General features: G+C 46.6%; 1 protein-coding gene across 9 annotated transcripts in view; it reads right to left on the bottom strand.

The window, feature by feature from the left end:
- Window positions 1–22934, bottom strand: part of LOC149367588 (uncharacterized) — a 1242925-nt gene that overhangs the window by 277283 nt on the left and 942708 nt on the right. For 5 of the 9 annotated variants that reach the window (XM_089556290.1, XM_089556295.1, XM_089556300.1 and 2 more), the window contains exon 15: window positions 10348–10923. The exons of 2 other annotated variants lie outside the window; for them this stretch is intronic. In XM_089556290.1, the coding sequence (XP_089412416.1) occupies window positions 10348–10923 (576 nt within the window). Of the gene's footprint in view, window positions 1–8772; window positions 10924–22934 lie in introns of those variants that run through there. 2 more of the 9 variants (XM_089556282.1, XM_089556312.1) reach the window with 2 other exon arrangements.

The raw sequence follows: 22934 nt of genomic DNA, 5'->3' as shown, positions 1-22934 counted from the left end.
ACTCTCGCCCTCTCTCTGAGGAAACTCTGGGCGCCAGGACGAGACGTTCTGATTGGTGGCGTGTGATAAAGGCCCTGCTCAACTTTTTGTGTGAAACAGGCCTGGATACTCTTCTGTGACCGCCTGTGCACTACCTACATGGTTAATGACATGTGTCGGTGTCTGTGTTGCAGACACCAGTTTTATGAGTTTCGTGTGCGTCTACTAACCGCGATGCGAGTGCAAGCCAGTGTTGTGTGTGTGTGTGTAGACATCACCCGTGAAACTCATTGTATTATGCCATCATCAACCTTCATTCGCACTTTCCTTTTCCTCCTCTTCCCTTTCCCCTGTGTGGAGTAGCAGGCCAGGCCCATGTTACCTCCGGCCGACCTCTCCACCTTTTCTTCATTAAAATTCCTTTCTCTCTCTCTCGCCCAGATCGCGCACTTCTCTTCACCCTTAAGCTCTACCCTCTTAACCCCCTTAAAACCGGCGTCTATTATCATTTGATGCTGACCTGAAGTTGCGGCTTCCGTCCGGCCTGTCACGACGTGAGGCAACGTTGCTGCGTCGCCTGTGGCTTGGTGTCGCATTCACAAGCCACTTCCGTATTGTGATCGGCACGGCTGATAAGCCTGCGTGTGACATCTCTGGCCGCAGTGAGACCATATCTCATATTCTTAGCGATTTACCAGCGTACAGTTCTGCAAGACATTCTCCCCGCCTTGCGCTGGAACCCGCCGCTTCACGCCCTTTTACGGAGTTTCAGACTCTGGGACACTGGCCGCGGAGATCATCGGCGGTGAGGGCCTGCCGGGCCCTCCTGTGGTTCTTGCGAGTGTGGGGCCTGCACGACAGGCTGTGACTTTACCGAAGCCTTTTCGCCTAGTGCTTTTTCTGATCTCTCCCCTTCCTCCCTTGTTCGATGCGGCGGAGGGAGGCTTGCTTTGGGAGCACATGGTGAATCAGGGGGTAAAGGGTGGTACGGGATGGGCGTCGTTCGAGAGCGGAGAAGCAAGCACTATGATAAAATTTGAGGAGCGATTGAGAGGAATGGGGGAAAAGCAGTGGGTTAGGAAAGTTTTCAGTTACCTTTACATGAGAAATGTCCACACAAAAAGGAGAAAGCGAACTAGAAAACTTTCCAAGCAAATATCTGGACTGCTGTCCATCATCATCATCATCATCAGCCTGACTGCTCCCATTGCAGGGCAAAGACCTCTCCCATGCCTCTTCAATTAACCCTGCCCTTTGCCAGTTGCGGCCACCGTATCCCCGCCAACTTCTTAATCTCATCATCCGCCCATCTAACTTTCTGCCGCCCCCTGCTACGCTTGCCTTCTCTTGGTATCCACTCCGTTACACTAAGGACCAGCGATTATCTTGTTTCGCATTACGTGCCCTACCCAAGCCCATTTCTTGCTCTTGATTTCGAGTAGGATGTCATTAATCCGCGTTTGTTCACTCACCCACTCCGCCCGCTTCGGATCTTCTAACGTTACAACTATCATTTTTCTTTCCATAGCTCGCTGCGTTGTCCTTAACTTAAGCTGAACCCTCTTTGTTAGCCTCCACGTTTCTGCCCCATAGGTGAGTACCGGTAAGATACAGCTGGTGTACGCTTTTCGCTTGAGGGGTATTGGTAAATTGCCATTCATGATCTGACAGAACCTGCCATATGCGCTCCACACCATTCTTATTGTTCTAGTTATTTCCCTCTCATGATCCGGATCAGCGGTCACTACCTGCCCTAAGTAGACATATTCTCCTACCTGGCTACCAACTGCGAACTGCTGTTCCCTTGCTAGGCTGTTGAGCATTACTTTGGTTTTGTGCGTGCTAATTTTTAGCCCCACCGTTCTGCTCTGCCTGTCTAATTCATTGATCATGCTTTGCAGTTCAGGTCCTGAGTGACTTAGCAAGGCAATGTCATCAGCGAATCTCAAATTACTTAGGTATTCTCCATTAACTCTTATCCACAACTGTTCCCATTTCGGGCCCCGGAATACCTCCTGCAAACAGGCAGTGAATAGCATAGGCGAGATCGTGTCTCCCTGCTTGACACCTTTCCTTATTGGAATTTTTATTGCTGACTTTATGGAGGACTATGGTAGCTGTGCAATCTTATAAATGTCTTCCAAAATTTTCACATAACACTCTTCTACAGCCTGATTCCGCAATGCCTGCATGACAGCCGAGGTTTCCACTGAGTCAAATGCTTTCTCGTAATCAATGAAGGTTATATATAGGGGTTGGTTATATTCTGCCCATTTCTATCACTTGATTGGTAGCGTGAATATGATCTATTGTCGAGTATCCTTTACGAAAGACTGCCTGAGCATTTGGTTAATTGAACTCTAGGGTTGTGCTGACTCTATTAGCGATTACCTTAGTAAATACCTTGTAGTTAATTGACAGTAAGCTAATTAGTCTGTAATTCTCGAAGACATTGATGTCACCATTTTTATGAATTAAGGTAACGTTAGTGTTTTTCCAAGCTCCTAGTACCCTCGAGGTCACAAGACATTGCGTATGCAGGGTGGCTAGTTTTCCTAGCACAATCTCTCCTGCATTCTTCAACAAATCTGCTGTTATCTGATACTCACCAACTGCTTTCCCCTTTTGCATTGCTCGTAAGTCTTTATTTACTTCCTCCTCCGTTAGTGGCGGGATGTCCCATTGCTGTGCTCGACTGCCTCCCTCAGTAACGTTCTGATTACATTGGCTACTGCATAGATTAGTGTAAAACTCTTCGCCTACTTTGACATTGCCCTCTTTGTCTCTTAGCGCATACATCTTGTTTTAACCTATACCTAGTTTTCTCTTCACTGTTTTTAGGCTACCTCTGCTCTTTAGAGCGTGCTCGATTTTCTCCACGCCAAACTTCCTTATGTCGGCTACGTTGCGCTTATTTATTAACTTTGATCGCTCTGCTAGTTCTTGGTTAAAGAATTCAGCGCGAAAAGACAGAAACAAACGAAGTAGTGGACAGGGCAGGACAGGTCCTGTCCACTTCTTCGTTTGTCCCTGTCTTTTCGCGCTGCATTCTTTAACCGTGATCACTTACCAACAAGCCCAAACAGCCACTTTAGTTCTGCTAGTTCTATTCTGTCTTCAAATCTAAGCTAACACGAGACCTTAGCATTCTGTGGTCGCTACAACGGACCTTACTGAGGACCTCCACATCCTCTACGATGCCAGGGTGTGCACACAGCATGAAGTCTATTTCATTTTTAGTCTCACCATCGGGGCTCTTTCACGTCCACTTTCTGTTTGCTCGTTTTGCGGAAGAAGGTATTCATAATCCGTAAATTATTTCTATCTGCGAACTCTACTAATAACTCTCCTCGTAGTATTCCTAAAAACCTATGTCATAGTCACCTACCGCCTGGTCTCCAGTCTGCTTTTTACCTACCTTCGCATTAAAGTCGCCCATCAGTAGAGTGTACTGTGATTTTACTTTGGTCATTACCGATTCCACATCTTCATAGAAGTATTCAACTACCTGGCCATCATGGTTAACCGGAAGTATAATCGGTTTGCTACCCTACACGGGGGGAAAGGGGTGAGGCGATAAAAAAAAATGAAAGAGAAAAGAGAGTAGCAGGAAATTGAAGTCAGTATGAAAAGTCAGCGTTCGTTAAAGTCACAGCCTAACATGCAAGGCAGAAGTTCACAAGAAGTTGGAATCCTTCACCGCCGATGATTGCCGCGGCCAGTGGCCGAGAATTTCCATTTCCGTCAGTGGCGTGGATCTAGATGTTCCAGCGCACGACTAAGAGACTGCCTTTCGGCGCTGTAGGCAGGGAATTCACAAATAATGTGGGAGATAGTCTCTTGATACCCGCAGATGGCACATGCAGGGCTATCAGCCATACCGATTAAGAAAGAGTAATGGTTGGTGAAAGCTGCATCAAGCCAGAGGCGACACACGCAAAGTTTCTTCACGTCGTGGTAGGCCCGGTGGAAGTCGGAGCTTCAGATCTGGGTCCAAGAATTTTAAACGTGCATTGGAAAATTGGCCGGAATTCCACGCGGCAATGCCCTCTCTCGTTAATACTATAAAGCTCCTCTATGTTGCCAGCTATATCCTGATTGATGAGGAATCCCACACCTAACTCTCGTCTGTCTGCTAATCCACGATAACACCGTACGTGCCCGCCCTTTAGTACTCATACGCCTCATCTGTCCTCCTAACCTCACTAAGCCCTATGACATCCATTTAATACCCGCTTATTCCTCTTACAGCACTGCTAAGCTAGTCTCACTGGATAAGGTTCTTGCGTTAAACGTTGCCAGGTTCAGTTTCCAAGGGCGTCCTGTCCGGAGCCAGAGATTCTTAGCACCCTCCGCTGCGTCACAGGTCTGACCGCTGCCTTGGTCAGTTGATCCGCAACCACTGGGGACTGAGGGCCTAGGGTTGATAGGTTTGTTCATAGAAGGTTGCGGCCAAGTACTGCACCTTGGCTATATCCTGTTCTGGTGAGAGAGTGCGTTGTCGGTTCTGGTCACCGCGATCAGGCCGTACTCCAGACCAGGTTATGCAATTCTATCGACACGCGTACTTTTTTTCTTTTAAACCCGGTGGATAATTGCGTGGCACCGGGATTCGAGCCCCGGTCCTCTTGCACGCGAGGCGGATGCTCTAACTCTACGCCATCGCTGGTTGCTCTACAGATATTTACAAAATTAGCGGTTAAGAAAAAGGTCAAAGAAACAAAGAGGACTGTGTGGAAAGCAGGGATGCTGACAAAATCGGCACTGGGAACATACAAAGAGAATGTTTAAGCAGGAAATTGCCAAAGAAAATATGTACGATAATTGTATGGGAAGCTTAAGTTCGAGGCCGGGACGGGAATTTCGACTAATACCCCTGTCAAGCGGGCAAGTTAAGTGCACTTACGGAGAGTGCGCTTCGGCATCCCGAGTGACACTTTGGGCTACGCAGTGCTAAACGGGAAAGCAAAGTGCACTCATAGTAAAAAAAATGGCGACAGAAAATGAGCGGAATTTCTGAATAGGACGATGGAAAAGAAAAAAAGACTCATAATATTTGATTGCTTAACGTGATAGCGCAAATAAAACGAGGTTCAGCAGTTTTTAACGTTGAAAAAAAATGAAAATAGAAGAAAAGCCAAGACCAGCCAAGACTATCCAGAATTTCGACAACAAACAAGATGGCGGCGGGCAGCGATGTTGCATCTGATCACGTTTACTTGTTTTGTTGCTTCGCTTGTAGCTATAATCAAGGAACTTTTTTTCTGAAAACAGTGTTATAGCACGTAAAATAAAGTTGTAAGTACTTTTTATGCACTATACATTTTGTACCATTGGAACCGCTGGCGTCGAGGCTACGCACTCGGCCAGCAAAGTGTGGTCCGTGAACGCACTTTCAGCGGAGTGCACTCTTCCGCGAGTGACACTCCACTTGCGTCGTTTAGATGCGGCAAAGTGTACTTACGGCGAAGTACACTCTCCTTAAGTGCACTTAACTTGCCCGCTTGACAGGGGTATAAGACATATTGAGTCAGGTACCAGGAGATGGAGTCGTTATGCGGTGCGTGTGGAAGGGAGGAGGAAACGGCTGACCACTTGACATTTTTCTGTAAAGGGCTTCACCCTACAGTTGAAAGCGGCGGGGCTGATTAATTCAAAGCACTGGAGTTTATGGACAGTGAAGGAAAAATACATTTTAAGCGAGTAGAAGTCACTAAGCGGAGGTGATCTGACTGGTGGCTAAAATCTCAGCATCCATCCGTCCGTACCTCCGTCCGTGGGTGGGTGGGTGGCGGATCACTGGCGCCAGCATAAAACAGGGGGAGGGAACCGCGAGCCACTTCCGTCCCGACTAATTGGATAAACCTGCGCTGAAACCAACTCCGTACACCATCCGTATGGAACGTAAATGAAGGAGGAATCGGCGCTAGTGTCTGTAGTAAAGAACAGACCGCTGCAACCACCGCGCATCGTTTGCGTTTTTCGCCAACTCCGTCAGTGGCGTTATCCCGAGCTCTGTAGCCTGTTTTGCGGCGCCGGTCACAGTCACTTTGGCGTCGTGTTCCTTCATGTGCTGGTGACGTCGGTGCTGCGACAACTACGGTGGTGTTTGGTTTTGTGCTCGTGACCTTCGAAACTGCGAAGTGTGCAGCGAGACCCGAACGGATACGACGGGAACCTGCGCGCTCTTTCTCGGGAGCCATCGCTCGTTTCTGCACTGTGGATCATGGACAATGATTTAGTCACTGCTGGTGACAAAGTGGTCATCGGGTTTGGTCTGCAAAGAGTCCGCACATCGTCGGTACCGATTATTCCACTGTATGTTAACTGAGTTTTGTTGCTGTCGCATATATCAGCATGGACAGTGAAGACATTGCATGATAGTGGTTTGAATTCGCGCTTTCACATAAATACTATTGTTTTTTTTTGCAATTATCTTCGATTGTAAGGTACACCGTGCATCCATTAAATTGCGTGCACCCACTGTGCACTTACTGACCATTCTGTATTGCGTGAACAATAACATAAATGGTCGCACATGTATTGCGTGAATGATGCACAAAGTGATGTACTGAAAATCTCAGCTGTGCCATTTATTTATTTATTTATTTATCAATACTGCAATCCCCTCTGGGGATTTTAGCAGGGTGGGATACAATAAATACATAATGAAAACAATAACACAGACAAAGCATATAATACAAATTAGATCCATGGAGCGTATAAACAGTTAAAGACAACACGTTTCTAAACAATACCTAAAACAAATGCCGACAGTGATGATTTTGAAATTTGATCATTGGTTAGTAGATTCCATTCAGTTACTGTTCGGGGAAAGAAAGAATACTTAAAACAGTTATTATGGGTGCTAAAGGCGGTTATTGTGCGACTGTGTCTCTGCCTTGTAGAATACCCAGATGAAAAACTAACTATTCCCGTGAGGTCGGTTTTATAATGACCGTTAATAAGTTGAAAGAGGAATTTTAGTCGTGATACACGGTTTCTTTGCGTTAATGGTGGCAGGTTTGCTTTCATTAGTAGTTCGGTTACTGATGTACGTCCAAAGCTATTATATATGAAGCGAACTGCTTTTCTTTGCACCATTTCCATCTTGGTGATGTTAGTCTTGGTGAAAGGGTCCCAAATTACACATGCATAGTCTAGTATCGGCAGAATTACACTTTTGTATGCGAGCAGACGGACAGAAGGGGTGGAAAGTCTCAAAGCCCTCCTCAAGAAGAATAATTTGCGGTTAGCATTAGCTACTACATATTCAAGGTGCTTAGTCCAAGTGAGATCATTAGTGATCCAGAGTCCTAGATACTTGTAGTGTGTTACTTCGGAGAGAAATATGTCGTTAGTAGCATATGGATATTTAAGCTTGTGCTTTTTGCGTGTAATGGTCATAAAAACAGTTTTTTGAAAATTAATTGACATTTGCCAAGCTTTGCACCAGGCAACAACTTGTCCTAAGGCATTGTTCAGCAGTTCCTGGTCAGCGGCGTTCTCTATTTCTGAGTACAATACACAGTCGTCAGCATAAAGTTTAACCTTAACGGGAATGCCATGCAGTACATCATTAATGAACAAAAGAAACAAAAGAGGCCCAAGCACCGAGCCCTGCGGGACGCCAGAGCCAACTGAAAGTCGTTCTGAATGGTGGTCATTAAAAACAACAAATTGTTCTCTGTTCTCAAGATAAGCCGCAAGCCAGTTAATTAGTTGAGAATTTTTCAGTATTGCACCTAATTTGCGAAGTAACTTTTTATGAGACACCTTGTCGAAAGCCTTTGAAAAATCCATAAAAACAGCGTCTATTTGTTTCCCATTGTTAATTGCTTTAGCAAAGTCATGCACTGTTAGAACCAATTGGGTATTTGTAGAGTAGCCTTTTCGGAAACCATGTTGATGCTTCGTAAGTATATTATATTTCTCCAAGAATTCTGAGATATGATTATGAATTATGTGTTCCAAAAGTTTACATACCGTAGATGTTGAAGAAATTGGGCGGTAATTTTGAATGCACTGCTTTTTTCCTGCCTTATGTAGTGGCTTCACTCTGGCAGTCCTCCAGTCGCTCGGCACTTGTCCCTCGCACAATGATCTCGTGAACAGAACGTGCAGGTATTTTGAGGCCCATTCAGCATACCGCTTTAAAAATGTGTTTGGAATGTTGTCCGGACCGCAAGACTTTTTAATGTCCAAATTTAAAAGCGTGTTTAGTATTCCTGTTTCACTTATTTTAACATCGGGTATAGGTGACGTAGGTAATTCGAAAGACGGCATTACGCCATTATCTTTAGTAAAGACGGACTTAAAATGTTTATTAAATGCATTTGCTATTTCGCTGCCATCGCACACATCTTTACCATCAACATGAAATACATCACATTCCTTGGAAGTCGGAGAAATAGAACGCCAAAACTTTTCTGGAGCTGTAGTTATGAAACTGGGCAGTGATTCACCATAGTAGCGTTGTTTATCGGCATATACTTGATTTTTAAGGCGGGAGGAAATTTCGTCAATCTTTTTTTTGACCGCCTGTGCAGCATGGATTTTTAATCTTTTCTTAAGACGCTTCAATTGCCTTTGGAGTCGTAACGTCTCACGGGAGATCCAGGGGTTCCTACCGTTTTTCTTTTTAGTTATCAGCGGAACAAAACGGTCAATGCACTCTTTTACTAATTTTTTAAACCTGCACCAAAGCGAATGCACATCATCCGTGCTATCTGAAAAGGTATCGAAGTTAAGCGAAAGTATGTCAATGATTGATACATCATCGGCTCGAGAAAAGTTTGGGTAAGATGGATATTTAGGCTTGCTATCCAAGACGGCATCAGCAATGGTGAGTAGGACAGCTTCGTGGTCCGAAATTCCAGGTACTATTTCGTAATTTGTATCTGCGCCTATTGATCCGCTGACAAAAAATAGGTCAAGGACTGACTGAGAACTGCCCTGAATTCTTGTGCTTTGTTCCACAATTTGCAATAAATCAAAGGAAAAAGCAATGTCCAACATTGCTTCACCTAAAGCGTCATTTTTTTCAAGTGAGAACGTCGACCAGTCTATATTAGGTAAATTAAAATCACCTGACAATATAATACGATCACCAAGTTTGACATTCGTGTACAAATATTGTTTGAGATCGTCTAGAACGGAAACGGTAGAACTAGGGGGCCTATACATTGCAGCAATAACGTATCTAACATTTCCATAGTATGCTTTACAAAATATACACTCTACATTGGGTATATCAGACATTGGGAAAATTCGCAAGGTTGACTTAAAGAGTATGCTAACGCCTCCACCTCTACCATCACGGTCTTTTCTGTACGAACTGTAGCCAATGGGTACAAACTCACTGTCAAATACTGTGTCGTTAAGCCAAGTCTCAGTCAAAACCGCAATTTCTGGATCGTGCAAAAGCAAAAGAGCCTCCGACTCAGCAGTCTTGTTTAGAACACTCCTGCAATTAACATTTAATATTTTCAGGGTCCGAGGTTTATTGGTGAGAAGTCAGTTTGATTTCTTTTTAAGCATGAAGCGAGAACCTTTCGCTTCGTCCCAACCAAATAGGACGTTATCAACGCTTAGTTTATCGAATAATAACTTTGCTTTGGCTCCTTCGTCTCTCTCTTCTTTACAGCTTTTCCATAATTGTTTACGTATTTCTCGAACTCGTTTTGAATAATCCTCAGCTATTGATATGCCGGAGTCTTTGAGCTTATGACATGATTGTAATATGGACATTTTTTCACGGAAATCGAGGAGTTTTAAAATGACAGGTCGCACCTTGCTTGCTTCCTTTTTACCCATTCTATGGCATCTTTCGACGCCACTTACCGTTAAACCCAGCTTTTCCTGAAAAACGCCGTTTGTTACTTTCTCTTCCAGTTCCTGGTTAGACTCAATGCTGTCCTCCACTATACCGTAAATGATAAGGTTATTTCTTCTACCTCTGTTTTCTAGGTCATCCATCTGGTTTCTAACTAAAGTAAGCTGCCCCTGAAGTTCTGATATGGTAGATTCCATATCCTTCACCTTCGTGGCTAAGACATTTAGGCCGGATAACTGTCTCTCAATACCGTCAATCCGCTCAGTTAAAGAAGAAAGCTTGTCTTCTATCTTGTTCTGTGATGCCTGTAGGCCCTCCATTGTTGAAGTAATCTTACCCTGGCCTGCTAGTAACTCCGATAGCATCTCTTTTTCAGTTGGACCAGGATTTGCTTCAATATCGCCACAAGACAACAGATCTTTCGATAATGTAATAACACAAGACAGAAAGCACTCAACGCTCAGTGGGCAGGGCAGCAGCACTAAAAAACGATCGTCACTTCGATAACAATGTTCATATTTGAGATTACCAACCTGAAGTGCAAAGCAAAAGGGATTGCTTAGCATGTTGCCGTGTCTGCTGCTGACATGCCCACTGGCGAAGAAAAGCTCCGGTGGTAGATTTATAGTCGATGGATGAGCCACGTGACATGACGTCCCCGATGTCGTCAAAGGTGTGGAAGCTGATAGCCAAGGTTGGTCTGGTTCAGTGATGACTCCGTCGGAAAGCAGTACTGCTGATACGGCATCGAATCCTTGAACATGGTTCGCACGTGTCGCTTGATACCACTCACGCGGCGCTAGCAGGGCTCCGAGAAAGACCTGAAGTGCAAAGCAAAATGGATTGCTTAGCATGTTGCCGTGTCTGCTGCTGACATGCCCACTGGCGAAGAAAAGCTCCGGTGGTAGATTTATAGTCGATGGATGAGCCACGTGACATGACGTCCCCGATGTCGTCAAAGGTGTGGAAGCTGATAGCCAAGGTTGGTCTGGTTCAGTGATGACTCCGTCGGAAAGCAGTACTGCTGATACGGCATCGAATCCTTGAACATGGTTCGCACGTGTCGCTTGATACCACTCACGCGGCGCTAGCAGGGCTCCGAGAAAGACCTGAAGTGCAAAGCAAAAGGGATTGCTTAGCATGTTGCCGTGTCTGCTGCTGACATGCCCAGATAAAGCAAAACGTCTGCTGCGTCGATACACACTAGCTGTATTGTATGGAATGTTGTTACGTATATGTATAGTGTATTTTTTGAAACGCCTCTTTTAGACTGAAAGTAATGGGAAGGATATATGTGTGAATAAGGCCACGAAATATATGTTCTCTGTTCTCCATACATTTGCCCAGCGATGCAGAATTACCATTGTTGACCAGCAGCGCAACCAATTTAAACATGCCAGAACAGCAAAGAAAGGGTGTACGAAAATCCAAGTAAAGCGTGGCGTGCGCAGCAGGCGGACAACGCTACACCAGCCCACCTCCCCCTAGCGGGCCCGAATTTAGACCAGTCCACGAGTGAAGGAATACAATGCGAACACCCGCCGCGCCGGCGTGTTTCGGTCGTCCGTTGTCATGGAGATAACTCGGACACCACAGGCTATTAACGTAACTGAGGGAGGAGCTACCGTCTGTGATTCGTGGCCGCTGGGAGGTATACGCAGTTTCACCTGCCCGATTAAACAGGGAGAGGAAAGCGCCGGCTAATTCGATGAACCTGGCCGCATTTGGTGTGCGTAGAGGACGAGAAGACCATGAAAGACGAAAAACTCTCTCGGGTCTCTCTGTCCTCCAACACGTTTTGAAATTTTAAAGCACGCGGTCATTGGCTGCGGCGCCTTAGCAAGCAGCGCGCGTCCTCGGCGTGTGTCGCGAGCTCCTTAAGGCCTACCGATATGGAGCGAAGTTAACTTCGCGCGGCCAGCACCTGCGCGGCAGAACACCGGCGTGCCGTCGTCGTACTGCACAACATAGGAGAAAAACAGGCTGCCGCCGTCAGCTGGGATGCATTGTAGTGTTGCTAGAAGCGGCATGATATTATATACTTAGTAAAATGCTGAAAAGCATTGATAATTCAGCCATCATTTGCTGCATGGCGACAAAGGGGCGAATTATTCTTCGTCATCCCTTTATAGACCAAACTCGCTTATCTGTGTGATCGTCCCGCGGTTTGTGACGTTGGAAACAACTGCTGGCTAAACCTATAGGTTTTTCTAAACGAGGCCGGCCACGAGGCCATTGACGACTTGGACACTTTTCGACTCGCCTGCCCAAGCGGAGGACTACGCTGGACAGCGCTCGAACGGACAGAGCTCGGAGGACAGCGAACTGTCCTCCGAGCTGCGCTGGCGCGCTGGTGCACACGTTCGAGGCGTACTGCGCGCCCCTCAACAGCAAGAAATATTGGAGAGAAACGCCTACCGCATGCGACTCCAGCCCGACGGTGAGCCATTTCAACAGTTGTTGAGGGACCTGCAACTACAGGCACAGTCGTGCAACCGTGCTGATCTCTGAAAGACTCCGTGGTGCGCGACCAGCTGGTTTGTGGCACACAGGACAAGACGTTGCGCAAGAGACTGTTGCGCGAGAAGGAGCTAGCACTGGGAAACGCTATACCGACATGTGGAAAGCGGCTGAGGCCGGACAAGTCGGGCGCGAGTCTGGGAGCAGGTGGAGACGGCGAAGGTGGTGCACGCAGCAGAAGGAATGTTTTACGAGGCGGCTCGGGGCAACACTGCGGCAACAGCCGAGAAAATGCCCGGCATGGGAAAAGAAGTGTGCGGTGTGCCGAAAACCGAACCACTTCGCCGCGTGCTGAAAAGCTATGAGAAGTGTTCAGTAAGTGGAGTGCACTACAACAGAAGAGACGGTAGATAATTTTCAAATATTAGCACATAGCAGGCGCCGGCAGAAAAACTGATTGGATCATTCCTGTTAAAGTTGACAAAGATACAGTGCGTGTCGAAACGGGAGCCCAGGGGAACTTGTGCCGCTGTCTACATATCGGAGATTCAAGCGAAAGGCACCGTCGTGTCCCAGCACAAATGTTTTTTCAGGTTAGGGAGGCGCAGTACGTTGGAACTATGCACAGTACTGGCGCTTGTCTGGGTGCGAAACCTGAACAGCTGGTGTGCGGCATTGCTCGGCCTTGAGGCATGCGAGAGATTCGGCTTCATAGCGCAGATTCATTGAGTGTCGGAAGAGGAGAATGACAAGCAGCGGAAGCCTCAAGAGTTTTCCTCTGTTTCCTGGCCTAGGATATATGAGGTGCAAATACAGAAACAGCTTGAAAGACGGCATGCGGCCGATAGCTCTGCCCTCGATGACGGTAGGACCACACACAGTGAAGGAGCGCCTGCATAACTAAGAAAGATGGGGGATTAAATGAGTGTTCGGACTCGCGGCGCGTCAGTGAGGGTGTCTGTCAAGATAGAAGCCCACGGCGCCAGCAGCTAATTTCCCCCTACCGTGTCCGTCTGGAGGGGTTAGGAATGGTGACAGCGCATCGCGCGCCTCGGACGCTCTCCAAGGCCGCGGGAAACGGGGAGCATACCGCGAACAGCCTTGTCAGGGCTGCAGAGGGTCGGCGGCCGTCTCACATTGAAGAGAGATGAGCTGTCAAGTGGGGGTGGGGGACAATAAGGTCGGCGCCTTCTGAAACCACCGGCGTCTCGGAAAGTGCGAATGTTTTAGGAAAAGTGCGCGGTCCCGCAGAGTCGGGCTCTGGCGAGCACTGGGCTCCGCCCACTTTTATGTACAGTGACATTTCAGCAGTATTGGTTGGAATTGGGCGAGAGCAGGTTTAATAAAGCTCCGCCCAATTATCGAGGGGATAAAAACCGCTGCAAACAAATAGCGGCACGAGCGCGCCGAGTCTCAGTCTCGGCCGCTTTTATACAGCCCTTCTTTTAAACAGCCTTTTCTACAGCCCTTCTTTTAAACCGCTTTTTCTCTAAGTGTTTGTATTTTGCTCCAGTCTTCAATAAATCAGTTTCTTCGGTCAAGTTTGGAGTGGCTGCCCCAACCGGCAACGTGTCGCCGGACGAGTGGACGAAGACGTGAAGTGCCCAGCATACGATCAGACCAACCGGCCATTCCGAGCATCTTTTTAACTGCGTCCGAATGGAGCACTACGAGCTGCACCGAAGCGGGGACTCCGAGGTGAAGCTGGCAAAAGCCAGGTGTTTTAGTGAACGGGACGCCAATAGACGCTTTTAGCAGATGATACGCTCGACGGCTGTACGTCCTGCATTTGCACGTTCAGCACACTGTTTTGCAGGTATAGACGCTTCCAATTGGCGCCGGAGGTTTTCCAGAAAGCCACGAGTGATGCCCTGCCCAACCTCTCGGGGGTGCGGTTCTTCACAGATGACGTCTCAGTGTGAGGAGCAACCAGGGAGGAGCATGACGCTCGGCTGAAGGCGGCGCTCGGAGGAATTGGGAATTCTGGCTTTACTCTCGACCTGGACAAAGTGTGCAGTGGCCGCTGACAAGATAAAGTTCCTTGGTGATGCTATCTCTAAGGAAGGAATACGTCCAGATCTGGACTTGGTGCTATGCGTAGCCAGTATGTCCACACCTACATGCAAGCAGGGGTTGCAAGGACTCCTAGGAGCAGTCAACTATTTTGAAAAGTTTTTCCATGCCATTCTTAAAAGACACAGACACTACGCTCCATGGGGAAAAAGGACAAATGATTTCAGTGGACAGACGCGCATGAAAGGGAACGAAAAAAAAAATTGTGCGCAATTCTTTCCTTCGTCCCCTTGCTTGACACGCAGAAGCCAAATAAAGTGTCGACCGACGCGTCCTTCTGTGCTGCCCCCGTCCAGGTATACATTAGAAGAGTTGGAGACCAGTGATGTACGCTTCGCGTGTCTTATCGCGAGCTGAAACCCGGTATTCTCAGATAGAGGAGGCACTAGGAATGTCTAGAATGTCGAACGCATTAGAAATGGCAATCTGAAAGTTTGGCTTGTTTCGCTGCTATAATTTTTTTTACGGCGGGCATCTTCAGAGAAAGCGATAGCTCTGTACGCCTTTCATTCGCCTGAACGTGAGGCACAGTGTAGCGGCAACGACGAACTAGTGGTGAAGCGTGAGGCATTGCTTCGCCGCCATATTGCCCAAATGCTGAGCGGCATGTAGAGGCGGCGCGTCCTCATTGGTGCGCGCGGATAGCCCGCATTGAACGGTTTCGGCGAGTGGCTGAACTCGGCTTGAACGAAGGTGAAAATCCGCCCCCGGGCGGTGGTCGCTCGCCAGAGTTTCGCATGAAAATCGCTCTGTGTGGGTCGGCCTTTAAGTCCGGGATACATGCGACGTGTTTTTTGCGACGGAGTTCTTGGGGCAGAAGGTGTAGTGGAGGCGCGACGCCCGACTGGAGATATATGCAGCCGCCGCGTATTCCTCGACGCGAAAGCAATCGAGTGAAAGAGGAAGTCTTGATAGAGGAAGTCTGTGAGAGCAGCGACGCTGACCCTTTTGTTGAAATCACGAAAGTGTTCATTTCGACACCACTGCACTAATTTTACCACACGTGCATGGGTACCTATAAGTATTTGCGTTCTTGAATGCATGAGGTCGCCTATCCTGGAAAGTCCGCTCATCCGCTGATGTCAGCGGCGCGGTTTACTTCGAAACATTGCGCTTCAAGGAGAAAACACAGGCATTTACATCCAAGATTAGGCAACGTTATCTCAATAAACCTCATTTCATGCTTGATGAAGCGTTTATTTTTGCTATAATAGATTTCCTGCTCCAAATCACTACATAGCCCGTCGGCCACGGCCACCATGTTGGCGGCCTAGCCTCGGCCGCTACCGCCGGCTGCGGCGTCGGTGACTTTGGCGCTGTGTCTGTTCATTTCAGCGCAGCAACAGCGTCGACAGTGTTTGGCTTCGTGCTCGGGGCCTTCGGAACCTCTGTCGTGACCTCTGTTTCGTGGCCTGCGTCGACGATCTGCCACCGTGAATCCTATTGCGCGTCAGCTTGCTACAGTCGACGACTACCTTTGTGCTTGCGACCTTCGTGGGGCCAGTGCGACACAGTAATCAAATCTGACACGCAGAAGAGCCGATACGTCGTGGGAGGCTGTGGGCCTTCATGTGTGTTGCTGGAGAAATTCACTCGGGTAGAACACCCAAAAGTAGCTGAATGAAAATGCATACATTTTGCTTTATTTTACTGGAATGCTTCCTTGTCACGGAATCTGCGCAGTGAGCATGCGCATCAGTGATACTTAATTTCACGCCAACAGGAGTACGATGAAAATCCTGTCCCAGCCAGTGCAGCATGATTGCCAAGAAATTTATGCTTGGGCATTGGATTGTATGCAATACCACAGTGTCACCAAGGAGAGCTGCTGCAAATTGAAGAATATACTGTAACCATACGTATATTGTATATTGCATTTTTCTTGTATTTCTCGTGATAAAGCAAAGCTTTTGTGTACAGAAAAAATGTGTTTCTTTTCACACACACACGAAGAAATTAACGTGCAAGGTTTCAATAAAAAATCATTCCAAATGAGTCGCCTGTCCTTCGTGCAATTTCTTAGCGCTGTGGTAAACAAGCACCGTTCGCATCTAGCGCTCCAGCTACAGCAACAACGGCAAGCTGGACGAAAAACAAAAAGCGCCGGTAAAGACAGGTCGCGTACACCGTGCGACCCACCCTTCCAAGGCCGAAGTTTTCTGAGCCACCCTAAACAACTCCCGCCCCTAAATGGCCGCTGCGTACGCCAACCTCTGGGAACGTAACTAAAGGAAGATTTGTGCCAGCCTGTGTAATTCGTGGGAGCTAGAGGAAGTTGCACCCCCTCTGGTTGAAGGGAAACTGCATAGGTTTTAGAAATCAACGAGCTGAAGAGGGTCGAATGTGTGAAGCTTGGGGGTAAAGCATGCGAAGTCTTTTGATTTCACTTACTTCACTTGAAATAGTGAAGTAATCGCCGATTAAAATCCGGACGCCCTTCAAGCTTCTCCGCAGCGCACAACACTAAGTGGGGGCGTATGATACGCGTATGTCAATTACCTTAGGCTGTACAATGATCTTCTGGCCTACGAATGGTCAGAATGGCTTGAGATTGAGGATGTGAACACAGGCGTTGAGCTACTTACATCAATTGTACAAGGTATAATGAAAAAATGTATACCTCGCCGTAAATCGAAGAAGTGTAGATTTCCTTGCTGGTTTTCGCATGATTTGAGACATTGCTTGAAGAAAAAGCAGAAGCATCACAAACTCTACGTGAAATCAGAAAGTGAATATCGGTACCAAAGATATTCATTGTGCAGAAAAATTGTGAAAAAACTGATTGCACGTGATGAAGCCGAGTATCACAAACTTCTTGAGCGGAACTTTAAAAAGGAACCAAGCAGTTTTGGGGATTTTGTGCGCAAGCAAATAAATGATAAGGTTAGTGCTGCTGTGATAAACACGTTCGATGGCATCTGTTTTAAACCTCAAGATGTGTGCCAAGCTTTTGCTGATCATTTCAGCTCTTGTTTTGTGCGCCATGATAACACAACTGCTATTATCACTCTTGAAGACAGCGCTGACTGTTTAGTTTATGATATTGTCACCGAGCATGAGGTTCTTTCGGCGATTAAGAAACTTAAGCCAAAACTTTCAACAGGAATTGATGAAATTCCCAGCTTCATAATCAAAGGATGCGCTGACATTTTTGACCCAGTTTTGGCGCATTTGTTCAACTTATCGTTGCGAACTGGTGTTTTTCCTTGTAATTGGAAGTTGTCAGTAGTTATTCGTGTATTCAAGTCTGGCGATGCTTGTGATGTAAACAACTTTCGATCTGTGTCACTAATTTGTTCTTTTGCGAAAGTTTTTGAAATGATTATGTACGAACGCATGGGCTCATACTTCAAACAGATCTCAATTCTGCAGCACCGTTTTTTGAAAGGTCGATCTGTGGAAACGAATTTATGTAGCTTTCTTGATTATGAAATAGGGCGGTAATTACCAACTTGTAGGGCGGTAATTACCTACAAGTTGGTAATTACCGCCCTATTTCATTGATTTCCACCTCCTGCAAAGTGCTAGAACACGTACTCACCAAATACCTCAATAATTATTTAGACCACACGGGAATAATGACCAAAGCGCAACATGGCTTCCGTAGAGGATTCTCAACTACAACACAGCTAGTGGTCACTGTAGATGAACTTGCTAAAGTGCTTGATTGCGGTGGTCAGGTCGACATGATTTTTTTAGATTATTCTAAAGCTTTCGATAGAGTACCTCATCATAAACTAGTAATAAAAATGAAATTATTAGGCATTCCGGATCAAATAATAAATTGGGTCACATCATACTTATCAAAGCGAAAGCAGTTTGTCGACATCGATGGAGCCACCTCTCGATTCTTAGAGGTTTACTCAGGTGTGCCTCAGGGATCGGTTCTGGGTCCAGTACTATTCAATATCTATATAAACGATCTCCCAGAAGCTCTCGATCCCTCTGTGTCCGTAAAGCTGTTTGAGGATGATTGTATTATATTTAAGTCTATCAAATCTGTGTCTGACCAGCTTACTTTGAATGCAAATCTACAATATTTAGCTAAATGGTGTAATGAATGGGAAATGGTTATTAACTTTGACAAAACAGTTTCTCTTTGCATCTGTAAAAAGACCACGCAACATAATTTTTTATACAACATTAATAACATTGCAATCAGAGCTGTAAAAGAATATAAGTATCTAGGTGTCACAATAACGTCACGGCTCAAATGGACGAAACACATCGAAAATATATGCTCCTCCACCCGCAAAAAGCTAGGATTTCTGAAGCTTCGGATGAGCGGTTGCCCTAGTGCCCTAAGACTGAAAGCATATAAATCTATTCTAAGGCCCAGTCTCGAATATGTCTGCATTGTATGGGACCCCTACACGGTAGATGACATCCAAAAACTAGAAAGAATGCAACGTCTTGCGGCACGATTCATTTACAACCGTTACAGGCGCCTAGACTCTCCTTCCGCCATGTTGAAACTCGCAGACTTAGAACCACTGGCAGATAGAAGGAAGAAAGCCCGTCTCAACTTCCTTCATTCATTATACTTTTCTCGACTTGGTATCCGACCTGAAAATTACATCGTTAATGATTCCACACGAGCCTCGCGCCATAAGCATGCCCTTAGCCTGAAACCTATTTTTGCACGCACAGATGCCTACAAGTTTTCTTTTTTTCCGAGAACAGTTTCTCAATGGAATGCTCTACCGGAGAACTCTCCGTTGTTTTGTAATCATTCCTGATTTTCACTGCTGGTTTAGTAGCTGTGCTGTAACCGCGTTCTCAATTGTACTTTTGCGTTGCTTGTTTTGTTGTATTTATATCGTTCGTTACTATCGCACCTGTTTTGCTTTTCCCTCCTGTATGTATTTCCCTCTCCTGCTTGGACATACAGCATGTCCGCAGTATTCAATAAATAAATAAATAATAAAATACTGGGGCCCCATGTATTTAATCGTGGTCAGCTAGATGCAATCTACTTTGACATGACTAAAGCTTTCGATATGGTTTCCCATGAGGTACTTCTGATGGAGATGGAAAGATACGGACTTTGCCCCTTTTACTGCAGATTGCTCAAAAGCTACCTTAGCAGCCGCCGTAACATGGTCCGATTTTCCGGCTGTGTGTCCAACGAATTTCTATCATCTTCGGGAGTGCCTCAAGGCTCCAACTTAGGACCGCGGTTGTTTTTAGTGTTTGTTAATGATTTGCCATTACATGTCAAGACCTTGAGAATTTTGCTGTTCGCAGATGATTTCAAATTATTCCGTAATATTGGAGATATTGAGGACTGCCGCCAATTGCAAGCTGACATTAATAACGTTGAGAATGGGTGTTTGATGAATCGCTTAAAATTGAATATTAAGAAGACTTCCGTCCTGTCTCTAACTAGGAAACGCGACACAGTTACGTTTGATTACACACTTTTGGCGGGTCAAATTTCTCGTGTGGCCCATGTACGAGACCTTGGTGTTGTTGATTCAAGGCTTGATTTTAGACTACATGTAAATTCAATTGGTTTACGCGCATTGAAGCATATTGGTCTTATCTCCAGACTAACAAAAAAATTTTGACGGCACGAATGTCTACGCACTCTATACTGTGCACTTGTGAGACCGCGTCTTGAGTTTGCGTCAGTAGCCTGGAATGGCGTATCTGTCGCCCATTGCACGAAAATTGAAAATGTCCAGCGTAAGTTCATACGCATCTATTATGGTAGATATATCGGTCGCCGTCGTTTCTACGACTATGATTCTCTCTTGGCAGACCTCAATATGTGTACCCTTAGCGACAGGCGACGCATACGTGACATGCAGTTTCTGCAAAAAGTCGTGTGCGGTTTCATTAACTGTGGGACCTTACTGATGTCGCTGAATTTTCATGTGCCGCATGCAAAAGCCGCAAAATGTTTCGACACATTTTATCCCGATTTGCACGCCGTCTGTCCAATGACTCGTTTACAAATCCTGTATAACAAAACGTTTATAGACATGGACCTATTTGCCTAATTGTTGTTTTCATGCCTGATTTTGAATTTTTTTAAGTGGTCATTTTGATGTATCTGACCTTGTGTGCGCTGTTGAGGCACACTCAAATAAATACCATCCATCCATCCATCCATCCATCCATCCATCCATCCATCCATCCATCCATCCATCCATCCATCCATCCATCCATCCATCCATCCATCCATCCATCCATCCATCCATCCATCCATCCATCCATCCATCCATCCATCCATCCATCCATCCATCCATCCATCCATCCATCCATCCATCCATCCATCCATCCATCCATCCATCCATCCATCCATCCATCCATCCATCCATCCATCCATCCATCCATCCATCCATCCATCCATCCATCCATCCATCCATCCATCCATCCATCCATCCATCCATCCATCCATCCATCCATCCATCCATCCATCCATCCATCCATCCATCCATCCATCCATCCATCCATCCATCCATCCATCCATCCATCCATCCATCCATCCATCCATCCATCCATCCATCCATCCATCCATCCATCCATCCATCCATCCATCCATCCATCCATCCATCCATCCATCCATCCATCCATCCATCCATCCATCCATCCATCCATCCATCCATCCATCCATCCATCCATCCATCCATCCATCCATCCATCCATCCATCCATCCATCCATCCATCCATCCATCCATCCATCCATCCATCCATCCATCCATCCATCCATCCATCCATCCATCCATCCATCCATCCATCCATCCATCCATCCATCCATCCATCCATCCATCCATCCATCCATCCATCCATCCATCCATCCATCCATCCATCCATCCATCCATCCATCCATCCATCCATCCATCCATCCATCCATCCATCCATCCATCCATCCATCCATCCATCCATCCATCCATCCATCCATCCATCCATCCATCCATCCATCCATCCATCCATCCATCCATCCATCCATCCATCCATCCATCCATCCATCCATCCATCCATCCATCCATCCATCCATCCATCCATCCATCCATCCATCCATCCATCCATCCATCCATCCATCCATCCATCCATCCATCCATCCATCCATCCATCCATCCATCCATCCATCCATCCATCCATCCATCCATCCATCCATCCATCCATCCATCCATCCATCCATCCATCCATCCATCCATCCATCCATCCATCCATCCATCCATCCATCCATCCATCCATCCATCCATCCATCCATCCATCCATCCATCCATCCATCCATCCATCCATCCATCCATCCATCCATCCATCCATCCATCCATCCATCCATCCATCCATCCATCCATCCATCCATCCATCCATCCATCCATCCATCCATCCATCCATCCATCCATCCATCCATCCATCCATCCATCCATCCATCCATCCATCCATCCATCCATCCATCCATCCATCCATCCATCCATCCATCCATCCATCCATCCATCCATCCATCCATCCATCCATCCATCCATCCATCCATCCATCCATCCATCCATCCATCCATCCATCCATCCATCCATCCATCCATCCATCCATCCATCCATCCATCCATCCATCCATCCATCCATCCATCCATCCATCCATCCATCCATCCATCCATCCATCCATCCATCCATCCATCCATCCATCCATCCATCCATCCATCCATCCATCCATCCATCCATCCATCCATCCATCCATCCATCCATCCATCCATCCATCCATCCATCCATCCATCCATCCATCCATCCATCCATCCATCCATCCATCCATCCATCCATCCATCCATCCATCCATCCATCCATCCATCCATCCATCCATCCATCCATCCATCCATCCATCCATCCATCCATCCATCCATCCATCCATCCATCCATCCATCCATCCATCCATCCATCCATCCATCCATCCATCCATCCATCCATCCATCCATCCATCCATCCATCCATCCATCCATCCATCCATCCATCCATCCATCCATCCATCCATCCATCCATCCATCCATCCATCCATCCATCCATCCATCCATCCATCCATCCATCCATCCATCCATCCATCCATCCATCCATCCATCCATCCATCCATCCATCCATCCATCCATCCATCCATCCATCCATCCATCCATCCATCCATCCATCCATCCATCCATCCATCCATCCATCCATCCATCCATCCATCCATCCATCCATCCATCCATCCATCCATCCATCCATCCATCCATCCATCCATCCATCCATCCATCCATCCATCCATCCATCCATCCATCCATCCATCCATCCATCCATCCATCCATCCATCCATCCATCCATCCATCCATCCATCCATCCATCCATCCATCCATCCATCCATCCATCCATCCATCCATCCATCCATCCATCCATCCATCCATCCATCCATCCATCCATCCATCCATCCATCCATCCATCCATCCATCCATCCATCCATCCATCCATCCATCCATCCATCCATCCATCCATCCATCCATCCATCCATCCATCCATCCATCCATCCATCCATCCATCCATCCATCCATCCATCCATCCATCCATCCATCCATCCATCCATCCATCCATCCATCCATCCATCCATCCATCCATCCATC

The sequence above is a fragment of the Amblyomma mixtum genome, chromosome 1, assembly GCF_055824585.1.
Source record: "Amblyomma mixtum isolate Tamu chromosome 1, ASM5582458v1, whole genome shotgun sequence".
In the NCBI taxonomy this organism is placed as follows: Eukaryota; Metazoa; Arthropoda; class Arachnida; order Ixodida; family Ixodidae; genus Amblyomma; species Amblyomma mixtum.
This window is presented reverse-complemented; position numbering and strand designations above follow the sequence as displayed.